At 35.4% G+C, this 23,517-nt stretch overlaps 1 protein-coding gene across 2 annotated transcripts in view; it reads right to left on the bottom strand.

Moving 5' to 3' along the window:
* Window positions 1-23,517, bottom strand: part of nup205 (nucleoporin 205) — a 193,212-nt gene that overhangs the window by 161,107 nt on the left and 8,588 nt on the right. For both annotated transcript variants that reach the window (XM_051920262.1, XM_051920268.1), the window contains exons 2-8: window positions 22,179-22,338; window positions 18,790-19,018; window positions 17,498-17,662; window positions 14,056-14,231; window positions 8,332-8,448; window positions 6,343-6,483; window positions 3,245-3,395 (exon numbers count right to left, since the gene is read on the bottom strand). In XM_051920262.1, the coding sequence (XP_051776222.1) occupies window positions 3,245-3,395; window positions 6,343-6,483; window positions 8,332-8,448; window positions 14,056-14,231; window positions 17,498-17,662; window positions 18,790-19,018; window positions 22,179-22,338 (1,139 nt within the window). The remainder of the gene's footprint in view (window positions 1-3,244; window positions 3,396-6,342; window positions 6,484-8,331; window positions 8,449-14,055; window positions 14,232-17,497; window positions 17,663-18,789; window positions 19,019-22,178; window positions 22,339-23,517) is intronic.

Genomic DNA, 23,517 nt, shown 5'->3' with positions numbered 1-23,517 from the left:
CAGTTTTAGAAGTTGGCAAACAGTAGTACTGCAGAAGAATGTACAACAAGGAATAAACACAATCTATCCATACATATGTTTGTGTGTGCATATATGTATGTGTGTGTAAATGAATTGCTGTCTATTACAGTATCAACCTTAGAAGCACTAGATACTAAACAATACAAGAATACACGACAAGCCATAAAAACAGCCATAAAAATGAGCTTAAATCCTTACATACAACATGCAGCACACTCTACTACAGTAGTATTAATGCAATATTATTGTTTTTACTTTTTTTTTTTTTAAACTTGCACTGCCTCATCAAAGCATGAAGTGCTTAAGACAATGTTGCATGCATCCTGTTTTTAGTTCTCAGCTGGTATCCTACACTACAAACGTGTTGTGACATATTGTGTATTTAAATAACAGTTTCCAGAGTACCACTAGGATTTTTTTTTTTTTTTTTTTTAATACATTGACATATTCAGTACACTTTAAGGCTTTAAGTCCCTTGACTTCCATTTTAAATTTCAACAACAGGCTAGGCATTTATAAAAAAAAAAAAAAAGAATTACTTTAGAATACAACTTTATGGGGCAAATTAATTTATACCATGACTGGAAAAAATAACTTTGAATTAAAAAATAGAGCACTTATCCTTTAATCGGAATCAGCAAGTTCAGAAAATGAAAGCTTAGTTTTAGAGTGGCTAACACAAGACATACAATGACACTGGAATTCTTACGTATTGTAGAATAATGTTAACAACTAAATAATTTAGACTGAATTTAATTTTACTGGGTTAATTTTATATATTAAAAAGAGCAAAATCAGAAGCACATTCAGTGACCAAAAATTATCTAAATAAACAGTTTTTTCTAAGCCAGTGTTTATTTCAACATTCCTGAGAAAACAACTGTGGATATGTTACTTATTCTGCAGTTTGGGATTGTGCATCTTGGAAAATTATACATGAAAACATGAGATTTTTCTTGGTCATCACTTACTACAAATAATGAGGGTCAAGAAACAAAAGACACAACATTTATCATTTTTGCTTGGAATATGCCTTTAATGTTGTCTCTAAATTAGATTTCCTTTTAAAAATTATTAGTGACTTTTTTATTTACTTTTTAAAAATAAACTTATGACAGCAAAATAATTATTGTAATGTGTTTATAAAAGCAGACATACTTTTTGTAACATTATCACTTTTCCTTTACCAAATTTAAAACAATCTATTCTGCGAAGTGTGTTAAAATACGTTTGATTGAGATAGGGCAGCATCTTTTATTTGACTTACTTTTTCTTGTAATTATGAAGTAACATGTTCTTTAAATAGGTTAGGGTAGTTTTGCATTAAACGTTCATTCATTTTCAAACCCATTTCCTCAATTCAGAAAACCTGTCATTACCTGTACAGAATAAATGTATAACTCTGAGACAGCATTACATTCTTCGACATAGCATACAAATATATGACTTGTACTTTTACTTAAGGAGTTATACTAATGAACATTAGTTTGCCTTCAAAAGCAGTGTTCAGTGTTTGCAGATTTGGATTTAGCAATAAAGTAAGCCATTTTTCCTGTCCTACCAACTGCATGTTTTGGCAGTTAAGTATCTCTGTTAACACAGTAAACATTGCATTAATAGGATACCATGAGTTCCAAAGAACTGACACACTAAATAGATTTTATTTTAGCATTACCAAATGGAGCAGCACATGTCACCAGTGTAGACAAGCCAAATAGCTACTTTGTTTGAATCTTAACCCAATGTTTTCTTGCTAGAATTGTTGTTTGCACTGTCAGTCCTCCCATATCTCACACTCCTATATGTGTAACTGTGGATGGTGAGGTGCAAACTCATACACCCACCCAACTTTTAACCCTTTATTTACTAAGGGATGTTGTGTATTTTACAGTACACAACCAGGATATTAATTATACACCACCCAGGAATCAAGTTTCTATTGTGCATCAATGTGCATAAAAAAAACAAACATTAATGTTTTTGACTAGACTTGGGGGTTTAAATGTACCCAGACAACTTTGAAATATGGCTATATTATTGCACCTTCCGGAGTATTTCGTCTACGCATAACTGCAGTATAGACTTTCTTGATACCATTGTAAAAAAGATGATATCATTATGCTTTCTGAACTTTGGTACTGAATTAGTACTAAAGTATCAGTTCTTACTTAGGTTGATGTATTATGTGAATAATGCCAAGTCAAGAATCCCACAAAATTCAAGCAGGCAATTTCTCAGGGCAATACCTACTATAATTGGTGGAACTTTTTCAGATGGCACATGTGTGAACAACGGCAGATAATTTACCATATAAAGAAGGTAAAACAAGCTGGTTTTCTTGTCCTCCAACTAATCATAAGCATGGTAGCTACCTTGATGCTTTTGCAGAACTGGAGTTATTTTTCATAGGTAAATATTTGAGAAGTGTCGGAAGGGGTGATTTTTAAAAAAGGTAAGCCTGGTTACCACCACACACATCCAGGCACCATTCTGGAAGCAACAAAGCAGCAGTGTTCATTACATAGAAAATAAGCTTTGTGCACCATTTTGAAATACGCAAGATGCATCTTTGCATTCTTACTGCTTCTTCTTTACAGTAACCTAAACACAAGGCTTATATCTCAAATACATCTTTGTGATTTGAGTACTTTGGGCAAAACATTAAATAAAGAAATCTTTTCTTTTAGACAAAAAAAGTAAGGAAAAACTGCAGTCAGCAGTGATAGAACTTTTGCATATCTTTCAAGTCTCAACTTACAAAACTGTCCAGTCATTGTTACGTGAAGAAAACTACAGGTTTAAAAGCTGGGGAATACAAATTACTTAATCGTTTTTAGCACCCTCCTGTCAGTCTAGTGGCAGGAACATTGCATTTCAGATGCCATTCCGTATCTGCGTCCTGACTTAACCAAGTATAAAACAAACAATGTTTAAACTTTCTAGAGTGCCTTTTTTGCAAAACTGAAGTTGAGCAAAATTTATTAGAAAACAACTAAGAAGTGTGCGTGCCTAATTAAGGCATTTGTTAGGGCTAGAGAAAAACAAAAAAGAGCTTACTTCCTCCACCTAGTGAAAATCCTGAAGATTTAACAAGACTCAATATTAGAGGAGAAGAAAGATGGAAAGTTCTTAGTCTAAGTTTGCAAACACTGCATATTCTAAACACATTTATAATTTGAGAGGTCAAAAAACAATGCAATCTTCAAATAGTACATGTACTCACTATGAGGTGTACCATTGACTTTGAGAAGACTTGAACAGTACTGAGCACACTGAGGTCCATTTGCTAGTCCCTTCAGCATCTTTAGGTAAGGGATATATAGGGTCGAAGGTAGCAGATCCCCCATCTGCCTAACAAACTTTGATAAAACCACCTTAAAGAAAAATAAACAGATAATTAACTTGATATTTTGATTAGGTAGATTCAACAAATACCTATTGTCATATATAAACAAAATTTTTGCTCAAGGAAAAGGCTCTACACAATTTACATATAGCAGGAAAAGCAAACTCATTGTTAAAAGTGCTCTTGTAAAGGGCAATATAAATAAAAATTAGAATCAACTTTACATTCCAATTGTGTGGTTATGACCAAGAGTCTAATGAGATTTATAAAATCTCCACTTTAATCAGCTATTTAATACAACCGATAAAATAATCACTTTAATGCTTTTCAAATTGCTATCAGATTGTTCATTAACTGGTTTGCTTGGATGTATTAGTTTCTTTTCATGATTAGTAGAAGGAAAACATATTTCAAATTACACATTTAAAAAAAAAAAGTGCAGCATGTTAGCGCAGGGGGCCAGGGTTCATGTCCTTCCTTCATGGAATTTGCATGTTTTCTCCATGTAGGCATGGGTTTCCTCCCACTGTTCAAAGACATGCAGGTTAGGTGAACTGACAATGTTAAAATCTCCCTAGTGTATGGATGTGTGTGTTCCCCCTGCAATGGGCTCCCGCTCTGTCCAGGTTTTGTTCCTGCCTTGCGCCCTATGCTAGCTAGAATAGGCTCCAGTCCAACTCCCATGCAATCCTGGTCTGGATTAAGCGGGATAGAAAATGACAAGACATTTGAAAATAATTTGTATTAGTCCTCCATATTAATAAAATCATAATACCCTCTCTCTGTCTGTCATTTGAAACTTTCAGCTTTGTTTAATATAAATTATGTGCTTTGCACAATAATGACCTTATTTTAATCCCAGGTAATATCTAGTTGGTTTGCCTGTTCATGGCAACCATGGCTGAACTCATTTCCACATATTTTTGCATGTAGGTTTCCTTAAAATATAGGCTATATGTCATTTCTAAAATTTCATCAAGGAGGGTATGTGTAATGAGAGGAAGGTGTAACTCAAAAACTGCTCATTACTCTAAAACAGGCATGCATTATAAAGCTGAACCAATTGAAAATCCAGGCTACATGCCAATTAAAAACTTTCAGGATGGGTGGTTGTAATGGGAGGTGGGGGGAAAAAATTACATCGCTGCAAAAATTAATGAAATTTTGCATGCATATTACTGTTAATACAACTCAAAATCTAGACTTTAAGGCCTTTCAAAATTTCCATCAAAAACGCGGTTGTAAATTAGGTTGGGGGCAAAAAACAGTACTAGCCAAAGGTAATGGGTTTTACATATTGCTTGGGCCCTGCTTACAGTGAAAGCTACATTCCAAGTCAGTAATTCAGTGTAAATGATGGCTGGTAGTTTGGGGTGTGATGGTGGACCAACACAAAAATTGTATATCACTCGCAATGGCAATGACTACTTTCACAAAATTTTGTATTTACATTATTATTGATGTATGTAAAATGAAGGCTTCATGTAGTTGCAATGGGAAGACCAACATCAAAAAAATGTGTTACTCAAAAACCACCCAAGTGGATTTTTTATTAACATTTTCATGTATATTACAGTAAACCCAACATACAGAGTTAATGGCGTTTCAAAAGTTCATCAGGAACAGGGTTTCAATAGAAGAAAAACCCCATAAATAAAGTTTTGCTCAGCTTATATGCAAATGCAATGATTCAGTAATTCAACAAGTCATCCAGTTTATTAATATGGGATTAAACATTTATTTCTGAAACCACATTAAACCAGGAAATACAAATAAGTACTGTTTATGGTTCCAACCCCAAAATTCTTTATGACACTATAAAACTGAAGGATTCAATATCTTAATAATACACTGGCACGTGTCACTGTTTTCTACTTAACATTTTTTGCTGGGTGCACTGGCAAATAAATGGGGTCTCCTAGCTAGAATCTCCAACATTTCTCATGACTTCTTTTGTTTATTTATAATAGGTGAACACACATGTTTTGATTTGGCTTTAACTGCGCAGTGCCATTTATGGCTATATGTTAAAACAGAAGAAACAGAGACAGAGAGATAATTTTGTTGATCAAGTGACTCATTGCCTAGAAAAAGTCACACTTGATCCTCATATGTTTAAAAATAGCATCTGCTTTACTGTGCAGTACTTTACAGTATGAATGGTGTCACCATGTGTTGATGATGCCAACAGCAGGCATATTGTACTATATCTAATCTTTAACTTTTTCAAGTGAATATGGGCATTTTAACCAAGACTAAACTGCCATATACAAGGATGCTTAAAGGAATACATATGTAGAGCGCAACAAGCATAATGCACTAGACTTGCGTGTTCATTTGTGATGATCAAAATAGACACTTTATTTTAAAATTTGATTTCTATCAGAAAACTGAATCCAATATTGGGAAAATGTGATAAAAACAGTATTGACACAACTCTGTAAAAGAAGTGGATTCTTGGTGTCCCCTGTGTAAGGTTTTAAATGGCAACATGTTCTTTAAAATTTGACCAGCAAAGCAAGATAGGCCTTACAAGTATTCATTAAAATGTAGGTAGCAAAAATGAAAGATAAACCATTTATTGTGGTAAATGTTGTATAGCACAATCCTGAGATTGTCCCAAGAAAACAAATAGTGTGTTACACAGACATGTCCACTTGTGATACTATTTTCATATCATAATCCTGGCATCATTAACCATTTTTCATGAATACAGATTTTAATACCACTAAATAAACAGGTACTGTATATGATAGCTGTGTCACAGCATACACATATGTTTAAATGGTACTGGCTAGAAGTTCAACAAAAACGGGCAAATGGTAAAAAGTATTATTAGGGGTATTCTTCACTTACAAATAAATTTAATCACCAGAATTGATGAATTAAATTAAAGAAAAAAAACAGAAAAACCTTATTTCTACAAACAGAGAAGCATAAGTGAACTGAAGTGAACTGAGATGCCTTTTTCATACCTGTTTATGAGGCGGACGCTGATGAGCCACTCCCAGAAATGACCCTGTTATTGAAGAGTTGTGGTGAATGGGCTCTGATGGACACCAGTATTCTAATGCCAACTCCAAGTTAAAATGATCTTTTCCATAGAACTCTCCAATCTGTCGAAAAGAAAAAGTAAATCAAAAATTACACTGTCAATAAGTACTGGAGCATATTCTAAACAGCACAAGGCTCAAAAGTAGGAATCTCATCTTGATGGGAGACCAATATATGGTAAGGCACCCTCATGCACCAACAAATACTCACATCTACTTCTTGAAGGATGAACAGATTAATTATAAAGCTGTGTATTAACTTTAAGGATTACTTTCATTGGAGTCTAGAAACATTAAATAAAGTAAGGGACAGATCAGGATCAAGACTTCTCAATCTGGGTGCATAATGGCCCCAAACTTATTTTAAATAGATTAAATTATAAAGACTGGTTGTAAAGTTTGCAGAGACTGAACACTGCCTGCATTGATAACTATTATGAAAACAATCTGTCTTGTTTTTGCATGCCCTACTCTGTGTGATAAAATCTATAAACTGTCAGAGATAAAGCTGAAAAGTTCCAGTTCAAAATTCACTGAGGAACGCCCATTTGGAGATCAATAATTGGTAATTGGTTTTGTTTGCACATTTAAACATAAATCACATAGATCACAGTTCTTTACAACATTTTTTATTTTTTGTTATAGAGGAGTGCTGCATTAATCAAACAGCTCTATGATAAATATAACTTATGGCAAAAATATTTCATTCACTAGCCAAAGCATTGGGTTTTGCCTGTGTATATTTGAATAATGGGTTAAGGTAATAAATATTTATGTTTGTTTTTTATTTATTTTTTTTTAATGTTGTCCCTTTTGTCACACTACCTCACTGCTACCTATCAATGTCTCTGCTTTCATAAATCAAGGATTTATTCTTTTTGTGTATAATTAGATTCCATAATTGTGGTAACTCTGTGTTGGATTTGAACCATGAACACTACTTCTTTGTACTTCCTGGTTTAGTGCAGTTTAACAGATAGATATTTAATCCCATACTAATTGGCATGGCTTCCTAAGAAACAATCAAAATATGGATTGTAAGCTGGACAGCACTATCGTTTTTTTGTATTGATACCTCTACTGAACCACTATTCGTGTGGATTTTTTTTTTAACTTAATGAACCCTATATATGCTAAGTTAGGTTAACTGTAATGTAAATGTAAAATTTCAGGAACATCTACTTGGCTATTTTGGAGTAATGTGTGATTTTTTTCTGGTGTGCACTGCAGTGAAATTCTTGAAACTCCAAGAAACCTGTATTTTAAACTACATGAACTATAATGTAGATGCCAAGTTTTTGTGAACGCAGACAGCCATTTCTGAGTGATGCAAGATTGTGTTGGTCTCCCATCACACTCTGGAGACAACAAGCACATCTGTTCATTCAAAAACAAAAAAAAGATGGGCTGAGACTGCAGAATGGATAACCAAAATAAGAGCTGGTACACAGCTAACAGTACCAGTAGTCAACAGCAAAAATCAGCGCTTGTTAACTACTGAGCTTAGCTACTTCTCTGCACTTCACCAAACTTTCTTTTTCCGTTTACAACATGATCACATCCTTTTTTTCCTGTCTAGGACACTACTTCGTCTTCTGTAATCCATCCACTATGATAGTTACTGGTGCTATTCATGTGGCATGTCAATCAATTCTGCTTTGTCCTCCCTTTGCATAAAGTACACACTCGGCAAAATGCCAAGCATGAAAGTTAATGTAATAATAAATGGCGATAAAAGAAACATTAAGAATTTTTTAATATTACATAATGTTTTAGTTGATAAGTCTGTCAGTCATCTTTGCATGATAGATAGACAGAGAGACAATGTTTTAAAACAAAGGCTTACTAAAAGGTTTATTTATTTTTAATCAAATATGCTGTAATAGGAGCATAACTGCTGAAATCACTTACCAGTATCATCAGTTGCTCTAGATGTCTCTGCAGAGTAGCAGGTGGCTCGCTGCCCATCTGAAGACTCATGTAAACCAACCTGGCATCCTCATCGGCTCTGTTTCTCAACTGTTTTACCTTTAAAAGAAAGGCAAGGATAATATTAATTGCTGACCAGATGTAGCTGTATGAACTCAAAAATCTACATATTACTCTGGATACAAAAAGCAAGATCTATGATGTCAGTAATGATTCCAAGAAAAGATCCACACCTACATCACTACAGTATTACTGCATATTATTTTGCAGGTTTCACAGAATTTGTACAATCAAAGCCTGATCCAGAAGGCAGAGAATATGTTTTAGCAAACTCTCATGGAAAGATCAATCTACTACTTTTCACAAATTAATTTAATATAGCTTTTTTGAGAGAAATATTAGAGGGATAATTATTGCAATAATGTATTGCAAAAGGCTGACAAGAAACTGATTTCATAGAAATATCTCTATTATGTTTTTGAATGAAGAGGGCAAACCAAATCTAACCAGGATAGAAAAAGAGTGGAAGGACCAAATGCACAACTGCAGAAGAGCATAAACATATCTGAGTATGTATTTTGCAAAACAGGCACCTTATAGATCATTAATTGGCTGCTTCTTTAAATAGAACACACTAAATAGTAGTGTTTGCTGCTGAAAAAGAGCTTTGCAGTTATATGTGAATAATAAAATATAAATCAGGCATTTAAAAAAGTAATAGTTTCAACATAAGTAATGTCTTAGCTATATTTTTAAACCAATTTAAATGGCACCTTGATTAAAAAAGCCTTAAAATACACATTACAATAATGGCTTGGTGATATGAATTATGTGTGGGAGTCGTCATTTAGTTGCTTTTAGTCCCTACTTTAATCAAGGATGTCATCATTTCCCACTTTTGTCATGTTGTGTACAAATAGGTCAGAATTGCCATAAATATATAGTTTTCTTTTATAAACACTGAATTTTGCCAGGAAAGTTGCATACGCACATTTCAGGCCTCTTTTTGAGCATACAAAAGTCTTATAAAATGTGATCCCAGGTTTTTGTTCTAGTGATCACCTGCAAATTTCAGTTCGGATTTTTTATTTTGGGCTTGGAGTATGGGCTTGTTACTTGCGCGACAGCCATTCAAGTAATGGTTATGAGGAACTCTAATAACTGTGGACATAAATACTTCCAACTACGCCCACGGTTCCTTTGTTCTTGTCTTTAGGATCAGCTGAACCATTCACATAAAGTTTATTAAACCCTGTGGGCTAATTTGTGCCACTTTCCATAAAGATGCAGTGGCTGTGTGATCCTAAATATTTATATTTGAGCACATCTGTGAAGAAGCTTATGGTACCTTCAGTTGTTTGGAAATTGCTCCTAAGGAGAAACTAGACTTGTGAAGGTCCACAATCCCCCTTGGCAAAGCTGCTTGGATTTTCCCCACAGAATCAAAGGCAAGAAGGCGCTGTCGCTAAAAGAAAGCCCTTAATTACAACCACAGATTTACTCCCAATTAACTCAATTAAGACATTTTGCCAATCCAAGGTTTCTAAAAGTTATTACATCAATTTTCAGGCTTCTTAGATAGATATTCAACTTGGTGTGTGTAGACTTTTGACCAAGTGAAAATATGATATAGTAAATAAAGGCTGAAATAACCTGTCTCTTTGCTTTGTACACAGTGTAGCATAATGATTAAGGCTTTGGACCTCAAACTCCGAGGTTGTAGTTTCAGACACTGTGTGACCATGAGCAAGTCACTTGACCTGCTTGTGCCCCAATTAGAAAACCAAAAAGAAATACAATATTTATGATAAAATTGATTGCAAGTCACCATGGATAAAGGTGTCAGTCAAATAAGTAAATATAAATATATTAATTTGAAATTACCACTTTGGGAAATAAAACAGATCCCCTAATTGACTTAACAAAGAAATGCGTTGTAATAAAATATGTGGAGTTGTGAAACATATCAGTATGTATCCATGTTTGAAATCCATTGTTTAAAATTTAACACAAGGGGGGATTTCAGAATCTGTGGGAGGAATAAAAATGTGATGGGAAGGGGAGTTAAAAGCCCATAGTTTAAAAAGAACCTTGATATTAATATTTCAAACATTTATTAAAATGTCATAAATTATTTTTCCTGATGTTTACAGCGGTTGTTAAAATTTTTTAGTAGATAAAGTTATCATCTAGTCATTCAAATAATTTGTTATTTATTTAAAGTTAAAATTGCAGAAATAATTGTTTAATATTGCATGTTCAGATTTCTGCTCATAAAGCCAAAAAAGCCAGATTTATCAAGGAAAAATTGCAAAAGTTTTTTTTTCAATCCATACTACACTGTTTTTCCTGTCATACTATACATTTCCTGCAGTCTTAGGACAGATGAGCAGTCAACATAAGGCTGCAAGTATGACTGTTGTTAATTTAAGAAAAAAGTGATATTTTCTTATAATATAGGTGATATAAGTTGTTAGCCTAGGTGGCACAATGGTGAACAAGGATTACAGTCACATATCAGGGGCATCATGTATAAATGGTGCATATGCACAAAAATGTTGCATACTCCCGTTTCCACACTCACATCATGATATATAATAACTAAAAACTAAACTTGGCATAAAGCCACACACATTTTCACGTTAGCTCAATCCCTGGCGTACGCAAGTTCTCCGCTTGGTTTTGCAAACTGGTGGCACCCAGCGTCGAAGCAGTGCTTTTGTTTCTGTGTTTGGTTCCCTTTCTTTTTAAGATCCACATCCCTGACGCGGCTTTATCAAATACATTGAAATTAACCGCATATTGTTTATTAGTTTAAGGCCTCTGATTGTAATTAACCTGTAACAATATAATGGTCCACGGAATGGCCAAACTATTCCAAATATCATAGCTGCTTCAGCGTTGTTACACTCACTGCACTACTCGAAGTATTTATATCACTGTATCTGAATGTGGAATCACATCTCTACAGCAGCTGATCGGAAAGAGAATTATCAGAATACAGCATCAAGCACACGCTGCCTCAGCCATGCTGTCTATTTGAACTGCTCTCATATGACAAACGCTTCAGACTTTCCTGAATTGTTGAATTGCTGCTCTACATAAAAATGGCCTAGGCTATAAGAAGATTGCCAACACCCTGAAACTGAGCTGCAGCACGGTGGCCAAGACCATACAGCAGTTTAACAGGACAGGTTCCACTCAGAACAGGTCTCGCCATAGTCGACCAAAGAAGTTGAGTGCACGTGCTCAGCGTCATATCCAGAGGTTGTCTTTTGAAAATAGACATATGACTGCTGCCAGCATTGCTGCAGAGGTTGAAGGAGTGGGGGGGTCAGCCTGTCAGTGCTCAGACCATACGCCGCACACTGCATCCAATTGGTCTGCATGGCTGTCGTCCCAGGAGGAAGCCTCTTCTAAAGATGATGCACAAGAAAGCCCGCAAACAGTTTGCTGAAGACAAGCAGACTAAGGACATGGATTACTGGAACCATGTCCTGTGGTCTGATGAGACCAAGATAAACTTATTTGGTTCAGATGGTGTCAAGCGTGTGTGGCAGCAACCAGGTGAGGAGTACAAAGACAAGTGTGTCTTGCCTACAGTCAAGCATGGTGGTGGGAGTGTCATGGTTTGGGGCTGCACGAGTGCTGCTGGTGCTGGGGAGCTACAGTTCATTGAAGGAACCATGAATGCCAACATGTACTGTGACATACTGAAGCAAACAATGATACCCTCCCTTCAGAAACTGGGCCGCAGGGCAGTATTCCAACATGATAACGACCCCAAACACACCTCCAAGACGGCCACTGCCTTGCTAAAGAAACTGAGGGTAAAGGTGCTGGATTGGCCAAGCATGTCTCCAGACCTAAACCCTATTGAGCATCTGTGGGGCATCCTCAAACGGAAGGTTGAGGAGCGCAAGGACTCTAACATCCACCAGCTCCGTGATGTCGTCATGGAGGATTGGAAGAGAATTTCAGTGGCAACCTGTGAAGCTCTAGTGAACTCCATGCCCAAGAGAGTTAAGGCAGTGTTGGAAAATAGATAATGGTGGCCACACAAAATATTGACACTTTGGGCACAATTTGGACATTTTTCACTTAGGGGTGTACTCACTTTTGTTGCCAGCGGTTTAGACATTAATGGCTGTGTGCCGAGTTATTTTGAGGAGACAGCAAATTTACACTGTTATACAAGCTATACACTGACTACTTTACATTGTATCAAAGTGTCATATCTTCAGTGTTGTCCCATGAAAAGATATAATGAAATATTTACAAAAATGTAAGAGGTGTACTCACTTTTGTGAGATACTTTATATACACGTACATTTACACATATATAGTATATATAAATACATACATAAACATACAAAACATATATACATATATAAATACAGTGGAACCTCTAGATACGAGTTTAATTCGTTCCAGCACTGAGCTTGTATAGCGAATTTCTCGTATCTAGAACAAACGTCCCCATTGAAAATAATGGAAATCCAGTTAATCCGTTCCGCATCCCAAATATATTAACATAAAAATCAATTTTCCTAACAAATAACACTGATAAATTATATACACTGTAGTCTACCTTTAATAAATAACACTGGTAAATAATATAACTGATTATTAAAAGAATCAAAACAGGTGTCCAAAGTGCAGTAGAGCATTCAATAAATCTTTAATCCTTAAAACAGTTGTGAAGTGGAGGTTTAAAGTACATAAGAATAACAATCCTTTAACACGAGGTTAAAACGTCAACAGGAAGCAGTCTTCTCTGTTAGCGTCTCACCTGCTTCTCCCATGCGGGCTCTGCAACAGGCGAGACACTTAATGCAGCTGACCTTCTCTACACCGTCCTGCTTCAGCTGTTTGGCTCGCCTGTTCAGCTACAAGCGAGCCTGTACTCGCTCGCTCTCTCGCACCGACTTCCTACTGCTGCGGATTCCTGCCTTCTCCTGCAACCTCCGTTCTCTCTCCTCTCCTCTCTTTTCTTTTACTTCTTCTCCCGCTTAACCGGCTCGCGCTTCTCTATATATGCGGGGAAGACATGGCAGCTGCTAGGGTTACCACTTTTAATACAAAAAAATAAGGGACGCATATGTATTGACTCAAAACGGGACGCGCAATTTCATTCTCAAATACTGGACGATTCCGTATTTTAAAGGACAGGTGGCAACCCTGCCCAGCCCATCAGCCACAGGACAAATCATGGATGTGGGCAGTTTCCCACCTGTGCACTTAGGTGAGAAACGCAGACACCGCAGATCGCCCTGCGGCTCGCTACAGCTACCATGCCCCCTCGCTAAGCCGCGAGCTATACCCACAGCCTGGCTCGTGGCTTGTTACGTGAGCCAATGCTCGTATTTAGATCTGAATTTTTCGCTCATACTTTCCTCGTATTTTGAATTTCTCGTATACAGAGGTGATCGTATCTCGAGGTTCCACTGTATAACCCAAAGGCAAAATTACAGTGAGCTGACTATTATAGCTCACTAAATGCAAAACAAATAAACTTACCTGATAATCACTTTATTATTCCATTGTTCAAGATATATTACACTGAAAATAATCAAACTGAAGCAAAATTAGAATATTCAGAGGAATTATGTTGTAATTTTTCATATTTTCCTTTGTGCTTATATACATAAGAAAAATTCACAGAAATCTGTAACTGTTTAGAAATCAGCTTATTTAAGCACCTACTTTCAAGGGCATTAGTGCAAGAAAATCCGTAAGAAGAGAGTGTATCCGGCGTGTGTAAAATTCTTCTTGTCCAAAGCCTTCCGAGCCCACAATTGCTTCCAAAATGAAAAGAAAGGCATTCTGTGTGATCGCAATATCAGCCATTGCTTCATCCCCTTCTGTAAATTCAACCAAAGCTGTAGGAAAATATTTCATTATTAAACCTTTAGATAAGACTTGTGTTTGCAAATATTAATGCAGATCACCAATTGTTTTAATATATGTGTTGTCTAATATTGTGTACATATTCCCATGCAGTTAACAGGGATTCATAAGAATGAGTCAATCTTAACAGTGGGATAATTCAAAGACTGCTTTTAATCCCATTACTGTTTGTTTTCCATGCACATTACTTGGTAGCAATCAAATGAACCAAGTGAAAACAGTATTAAACCACATAACTGTCTGAAATAAACAGACGGGTAAGTTTTATTTATTCACTAGATTACAATTTAACAATCAGGTCTGACTCCCAGAGAGCATCACTACACAACTGTAAATTAATTAGATTAAATTACATAAACATTATTAATCCCAAGGGAAAATTTAGATTCATGCTGCAGCAGAAAGATAAAAACAAAGGAAAAGATTAACAGGACAAATAATACAATTGATGGATGGATGGATGGATCGATCGAGAGATAAAGTGGAAATTGCAAAAATAATTTAAAGAGTGTAAGCATTTAGTTTGTGATGTCAGGAAGCATTGAACTGCCCGATAGCGGTGGGCAGAAAAAATCCCCAGAGGTGCTTCTTAGCACACCATGGTGAAATTTAATAATTCCTCAGGAACTATGCAGAGATGAATGAAACCGCATCGCACAAATTTATTGTCCAGACAAATCAACAATAAATACCTCCGATAAATTCAAACAATATACATTTTATTTAAGGTGTAATTAAAGTAATATATTATCTAGACCTCTCATGCACTTACACACTAAACAAACCACAACTATAATATTTATAAAAAAGCATAGTTTTTATTAATGTGAAAATGAATGTCACTGCCAGCAAACATTCTTAACAAAAACTGAATGAGAAAACGGCACATCCGGAAAAAAACCTTAGCAATCTCTAAATATAAATTTGTGGAGGCACATTTGTTGCTATTGAAGCATTATCTGAGATGCAGTTTAGGTGTTCATCTGTAATGGAGAGTAATATCTACAGTTGTAGCATATGGGTTGTAATGTTTTTTTTATTAATGTCTAAAGATATGTAAATTTAAAATGTTTAAACTGGCAGGGAAGCTGGATAAGCCAGTTGTTGCTCAAGCATGTTTTATGAACCTACTAGATCAGAAAAGAATTTTTGTTAAGTCCTATTCTTAACAAAGGATTGTGGCAATTTAAGGCCACAGGTAGAATTTATGAGCCTCCAAAAGGAGGACACGTTTTAGAAGCATCAGCACTCCTTCCTCTTCCAGGAAGACAGACTGGCAGAATACAAGTGGCTGAGATGAAAGTCCAGGGATGGAATGGAGGCTCTGGTGGCTGAGATAAAAGGACATGAATACATCCACACTAATGCAAGAACTGCATCAGGGATTAAATAAAATGATGCTTGCTGAAGCTTGCTGTGTCTCTTTCTGCTGCTCTATGCTGATGGTCATGTTGCCTGTTTCTGCTATTCCATCCAACAGCGATATTGGACTATGGTGGACCAGAGACCAATCAACATAGAAGACAGAGAGCCACGTGGTAGCCTAAGCAAGATGAACTGATTATTATCCAGTCTGTATTTATATTATTATCTCACTCATTTTTACTGTACTCATAAATAATTATGAAAAAAATGAATAAAAAGTAACTAGAACTATCTGTTGTGGACCTCTATAGACAGACAGACAGACAGATACTTTATTAATCCCAAGGGGAAAATTCACATACTCCAGCAGCAGCATACTAATACAAAAAAAAAACAATTTTCAATTAAAGAGTAATAAAAATGTAGGTGAAAACAAACAATAACTTTGAATAATGTTAACGTTTAGGGTTATAGATATAAAAGGAAGGAGGAAGTATTGAACTTCAATAACAGTCAACCCTGACAGCGTCTGGTAAAAAATAAACACAGAAGGGCTATAAGATGAGATTCGGGGCATTCTGTTTCATTTCTATGTAGCAAAGAGTCTGAAAGAGGAAATAGGGTCAGCCTAGGACCCTTCCACAACAAAGCACCCTAATCACTGTGGTTGATCCAGAAGCAAGTGGCTAAGACTGTTAGTTGATAAATTAAAGGTTTCAATGTCTGTCATCTAATTAACTTCCGACTTGAGGCTAGGAAGAATAGAGTCTATGGTTCTCTCATGACGAGATAGGAGTGTCCCTCCTCCCAAGTTTATGCACAAATAAGCCACTTGCTTTTGTCACTAATACATTTAACACTTAATAATTTTCACTTTTTATTTACTACTTTGCCTTACCATTCTTAAAAGGTTTTACATAATCCAAGTCACTGTGCCAAAACCACAAGTCAAATCTCAAGGAGATTTATCATTAGGTACAGGAAAAAGCCCAGATTCAATTACCAATCCATTACACGGGACACCTACTCCAGCTTATCCTCCATACATTCAGTAAAGTCAAACCAATAAAGCTCTGTGCCTTATTTGAGCACATCATTTCAACACTGGTAGTATAACTGGTGGGCTCATATAATGGTTTGGTACTGTGCACAGAAATTACTATTTATTGTATGAATGCAACTTCATACGGTAAACTTCAAGAAATGTAGTCATTACAATGCACGTTTAAAATAAGATCGATTTAAAAAGTAAAACAAGAAATATTCTGACCACTGTTATTTGTATATTTAATACAAAAAAAAAATGTGGGAGTGGTCTCCCCTTTACGTTCTCATATACTCAGTTATGGGGACGGATATTTGAGGAGTAAACCACAAGACAATGATTATATTATGTATATTAAAGAACCATCAACAACAAATCAAATGAAATTAATAATATTGAACAATTATTATAAAAGTAAAGTTGAATAAATTGGACTCTGCAGTTGCATGAATAAAAGGTAAAGTGCCACTTCTGGAAACAGCCCAAAAGTTGATAGAAATCTACATTTTGTACCTAATACTTGTATGCAAAATTTTGGTCAAGTTATCATGTTTACACACACACACACACACACACCCACCCACCCATACACACACACACAATTCCAAAAATTATATTTTTGGAGTCAGGAAAGTCTAAAACGTCGACAATCATCAAAATCTCAACATCAAATCTCTGGAGGATTCCAATACTTTCCCTAAACTTCTTTACAAGAAATGAAACAAATAGCAAGCAAAAGATATGACCTTTGACAAAGTTCAACTGCAAATAGTGTATTTTGCTGAAGTGTCTATAAATTACATTTAGAATGATAAATAAATCTCATACCTGCTCCTTGTGGATGCTGGGAGAGAGCCCGTAAAGTAACTGCCCACGTCAGTCTCACAACAGCCTGCAGACCAGGTAGTTTCCATGGATTTGCATCCTGGAGTCGATTGTGAATTTCTGCTACATACTGTTTGTTCGTTAGCAAAGGCATTGTGTGAATAAGATCTGGAAAGTGAAAAAGTGGGAATGAATGAAAAGTAAATTTAAGCAACTCATTTACACACGGTTACAAAATTTGAATAAAGTTTAGTATAACTGATTGGAAAAAAGATGTTGCAGATGCAGCCACTCTGAACAATTTCTACATTTATAGACTTAAATAAAAAAGGAAACAAAGTGGTATTAGATATACTATATAAGTAATGGTTTTTACTTAGGAGGTCAAATTAGAATCTAAATAAAAATCATAATTCCAAAAAAAAACACACACTAGTCACTTTGGTAACCTAGAAACCAAGTTTGACCCTTGTGCAAAAAAATGCTGCAAACTACATTTTGAAAAGTCTTTTATATCTTTCTTGTAGTCACAACAAATCCCTTAAAATTTTGCATTAAAAAAAAAGATGTGTGAGAGAAAAAAAAAAGGAAAAAAAAACAAACATTCTTCCTGTTTGATACCATATGTGTCTAAATCTGCATTGTAAAAAGTCAAAATTGAATGATGTTTTAAGATAAAGCATTGGCCTTTAAACTGTGTCAATTAATAACTGAAACAGAAGAAAGCAAATGGTTGAACCCTGTTACATCTTAAAATTGTTGGATTATGTAAAACCTTTTAAGAATAGTAAGGCAAAGTACTGAATAAAAAGTGAACAATTATTAAATGTTAAATGTATAACTAAGGAGTTGAATTAACCGAAAGAAAGCATTAGTGACAAAAGCAAATAACACTGCTTCTGAAACAAGCACATAAACCTAATTCAGAGAAGGTGAGTTTCTAAAAATTTCTTGTGGTCGCCATCACCGATGATGGATTGGGTTTGGGACTGCCACTTTAAAAATGTGTGGCAAAAAAGGCCATGATGAGCATTAATCACATGGCACCTTAACACAATAATAATCTGATAGTAAGAAGGGAAGCGATACACTTCAGAAAACACTATGTGGAATCCATTTGTAGATTCAGAATTTACATATTGCTGTGAAGTGATCAGTTTGTCAATAATTCAAACATTTCCTAACTATCAATAATAATGTTTGGCTAAAAAATAAAAAAGAAGAAATAATAGGTGGTTTTATTGAAAAGTAAAGCTAATAAAAAGGAAGAACACAATTGTGGCATTTATGATTACCTTCCATATCATCAGATCCCTGCTCCAAGAAACTGACATCAAAATTGTAGAGCAAAGCCATGACTAAAGCTAGATTGACACTGTCCAAAGAGCCATCACCTTCTGTTGTCACATTTTCCAAGTATCCAAATAAAGATAGTATATCATCCATACTAAGGGAGGACTGGCAAGTCCAAGAAAAGAGACATTCAGCCAATGTCAATCGACACTCTTTAATCAGATCAGATACCTGGATATGAAGGACATAAAAAATGGCATTAAACTTGTTCATTAGAGTATATAAAAATTTCAGATATATTTGTGCCCATATAAATTTTTGTAAGCTTAACTACAGTGAATTTGCTTAGGTACCAAATCAACCAGTTGAGCAATTTGTGACTAAACTGCAAGATTTCTGCCTATAGTTTTAAAAATGGGAATTTAAACTCCCTGCATTTCTTTGCGTGATTCTGTGCACTTCTTGTTTATTTCCAAATATTTGGTAGATACACTGACATTTGATTGTTTAAAGAATTTATTCTTGCTGGGAACAGAAAATTATGATCACCTATGAACACTCCAGCTTGATATTCCTTTGAAATAATTCCCTGGCTTTTAGCCGAGTTTGTAGACAATAGCCCTATTCTTGGTCAGATGGAAGAATCATGCAGTAGCTTTTGGTAGACTAGACGACTAATCTTTCAGGGTTAAGGCACTGACAAAATCATAGTAAGACAATACATCTGAATCATATTTTAGGCTACCTTTTCAAAGTTCTTTATATTTTTTAATATTTTGTTTGATAGTTTTAGATTTGTGATTTGACAATTAAATTCTTCTACTCCTTGGTGTGCATCATTGCATACCATTTACTGTAGCCCTATATAACAGAAACTCAACTTCAGGGTCATATCAATTAAATGCACATTATGAATGACACATGATGAAGTATATTTCACTACAAAATGCAGTCTATGAAGATTTTATGGTACTTATCTGAGTAACATTTAAAAATCTCTCTCTATCCATCCATCCATTTTCCAACCCGCTGAATCCGAACAAAGGGTCACGGGGAAATATCTCTATGTGCTTGATTATTATTTTTACATGTGTTTAAGTGTAAGCAACTGTGACCTTTATCATTCGGAATATATAATTTTAAAGTAAAAGTGATTTAAATTGTCAAATAAATGGATTTCTCTCATTTGTAAGAGGAATATAGTATATTATATATATTTTAAATGTCAGTACTAGTTTCTCTGTCAAACATTATTCGGTGTATCACAACTTTAGATGAATAAATACTGTTATGATAAAACTCAGTCTTCCTTTGAACATTTATAAAAATATGCATAATGTATTATTACCTGTTAACATACTTTCCAAATGATTAGTCAAATCAAAGTAGTTTGAATATACAGTCATATGAAATAGTTTGGGAACCTCTCTCAGCCTGCATAATAATTTACTCTACTTTCAACAAAAAAGATAACAGTGGTATGTCTTTCATTTCCTAGGAACATCCGAGTACTGGGGTGTTTTCCGAACAAAGATTTTTAATTTCATACAACTAAATGTTGCTTCACTAAATCAAATGTGAAAAACTGGCTGTGCAACAATTTGGGTACCCTTGTAGTTTTGCAGATTTGAATGCTTGTAACTGCTCAGTACTGATTACTTGCAACACCAAATTGGTTGGATTAGCTTGTTAAGCCTTGAACTTCATAGACAGGTGTGTCCAATCATGAGAAAAGGTATTGAAGGTGGTCAATTGCAAGTTGTGCTTCCCTTTGACTCTCCTCTGAAGAGTGACAGCATGGGATCCTCAAAGCAACTCTCAAAAGATCTGAAAACAAAGATTGTTCAGTATCATGGTTTAGGGGAAGGCTACAAAAAGCTATCTCAGAGGTTTAAACTGTCAGTTTCAACTGTAAGGAATGTAATCAGTAAATGGAAGGCCACAGGCACAACTGCTGTTAAACCTAGGTCTGGCAGGCCAAGCAAAATACAGATGCGTAGGATTGCGAGAATGGTTACAGACAACCCACAGATCACCTCCAAAGACCTGCTATAGATGGTGTATCTGTACATCGTTCTACAATTCAGCATAATTTGCATAAAGAACATCTGTATGGCAGGGTGATGAGAAAGAAGCCCTTTCTGCACTCATGCCACAAAAAGAGTCGCTTGTTGTATGCAAATGCTCATTTAGACAAGCCAGATTCATTTTTGGAACAAAGTGCTTTGGACTGATGAGACAAAAATTGAGTTATTTGGTCATAACAAAAAGTGCTTTGCATGGTGGAAGAAGAACATTGCATTCCAAGAAAAACACCTGCTACCTACTGTCAAATTTGGTAGAGATTCCATCATGCTGTGGGGCTGTGTGGCTAGTTCAGGGACTGGGGCCTTTGTTAAAGTCGAGTGTCGGATAAATTCAACCCAATATCAAGAAATTCTTCAGGATAATGTTCAAGCATCAGTCACAAAGTTGAAGTTATGCAGGGGTTGGATATTCCAACAAGACAATGACCCAAAACACAGATCGAAATCTACAAAGGCATTCACGCAGAGGGAGAAGTACAATGTTCTTGAATGGCCGTCAGAGTCCCCTGACTTGAATATCATCGAAAATCTATGGGATGATTTGAAGTAGGCTGTCCATGCTCGGCAGCCATCAAATTTAACTGAACTGGAGAGATTTAGCATGGAAGAATGGTCAAAAATACCTCCATCCAGAATCTAGACACTCATCAAAGAGTATAGGAGGTGTCTAGAGGCTGTTATATTTGAGAAAGGAGGCTCAATTAAGTATTGATGTAATATCTCTGTTGGGGTGCCCAAATTTATACACCTGTCTAATTTTGTTATGATGCATATTACATATTATCCAATAAACTTAATGTCACTGCTGAAATACTACTGTTTCCATAAAGCATGTCATATATTAAAAGGAAGTTGCTACTTTGAAAGCTCAGCCAATGATAAACAAAAATCCAAAGAATTAAGAGGGGTTCCCAAACTTTTTCATATGACTGTATGTTCTTATACACACATTTTGCTGCTATTTCAATTTTTAATATGTTTTTATTATTTTGCACATAAATCTGTTTTATAAGTTTTAGGACCAACAAAAAAACAGCTAGACTATGTAAAATCTAAGATGTAAAATTAGCTATTTAAAAAGCAAGTATAAATAGATTGTAACTTAAACAGATTATAACTTTGTGTTTAATTGGATAAATAGTCTTTCTCAGCACTTTCTTCAGACATTGATGACAAAATGTCCTTCCATTTAACATTGTCTTTTTCAAAGTAAAATTTTATTTTTGCCTCATTCTCCTACTTGGAGAAACAAATCAATATCTAAAATTCTACCAAAGTACCAACAAAAACCCAACATAACAAACCTCTTTTCTATGCTTTTCATTGCCTAATCCTCTTGCTTTTTGAAGTTTCTCAAATTCCACAGCAACACTGATGTCTGACAATAGAGACAGAATCTTCTGTGTTAGGCCTTGTTTCATTAGGTCATCTGTGAAATGATTTGCCATGGAAACCAGCTCCTCGCTGTTCACAATCATAAAAGAAAAATATTTTAAGGAGATCCTTACTATAAATTTGTAACCAAGGAAAGCAAAACATCATAAACATAAATACATTAAATACAGCTTTAACCAACCTGAATTCAGAACCATAAACTAACACTTTCACAAAAATACAGTTCATAATAAGTTTGTACATTTAAACATCAAGCATTTTATCTAAGCAGCTGCAATGGAACAGAAGATTCCAGAATAATTGAAAAATATCATTCATTCCAGTTTAGAAAGGAAAGAGTTTTCCATTGTAGGTACAGCAGAACTGTTTCAATAACATGATAATTATGACTGCATCCAACTGGCTGATTATTTAAATGACGGACACAGCTTAAAATAGCTGGTAATTCCTCTAATGTGGCATAGCCTGAAGTCCCATCTGCAGCACCAAAACCGTGTCCTGTTCAATGAAGTATTAAGGCAGTATGCTGTACAAGAACTGTGCAATTTCAGGCGAAAAATATACAACTGACTGTCAGATTCTGAGTAAATTCAGAAAAAATGGATTGTCAGAAACAGTTATCATATGGTTTAATTTAACAGTCATTTTTATGTTAATCTATATATATCAGGGGTGGGCAAAGTCATTCCTGGAGGGCTGCAGTGGCTGCAGGTTTTTGCTCCAACCCAATTGCTAAATAAATAAGAAGCACTTATTGCTCTAGAAAAACTTCTGCTTCATTTTAGTTATCTCCCTCGTTAAGATTTTGAACCCTTATTGATTTAAGTCTTAAACAGCTGCATTCTCGGTTTTTAATTGCTCCTTATCTATACTAATAAAAGGCAAAGCCCTCACTGACTCACTGACTGACTGACTGACTGACTCATCACTAATTCTCCAACTTCCGGTGTAGGTAGAAGGCTGAAATTTGCCAGGCTCATTCCTTACAGCTTACTTACAAAAGTTAGGCAGGTTTCATTTCGAAATTCTACGCGTAATGGTCATAACTGGAACTTGTTTGACTGACTCACTCATCACTAATTCTCCAACTTCCCGTGTAGGTAGAAGGCTGAAATTTGGCAGGCTCATTCCTTACAGCTTACTTACAAAAGTTAGGCAGGTTTCATTTCGAAATTCTACGCGTAATGGTCATAACTGGAACCTGTTTTTTGTCCATATACTGTAATGGAGGAGGCAGAGTCACGTATT

This window comes from Erpetoichthys calabaricus, chromosome 1 (assembly GCF_900747795.2).
Source record: "Erpetoichthys calabaricus chromosome 1, fErpCal1.3, whole genome shotgun sequence".
Taxonomy (NCBI): Eukaryota; Metazoa; Chordata; class Cladistia; order Polypteriformes; family Polypteridae; genus Erpetoichthys; species Erpetoichthys calabaricus.
The sequence above is the reverse complement of the archived record's forward strand: the minus strand, read 5'-3'. Positions and strand labels throughout refer to the sequence as shown.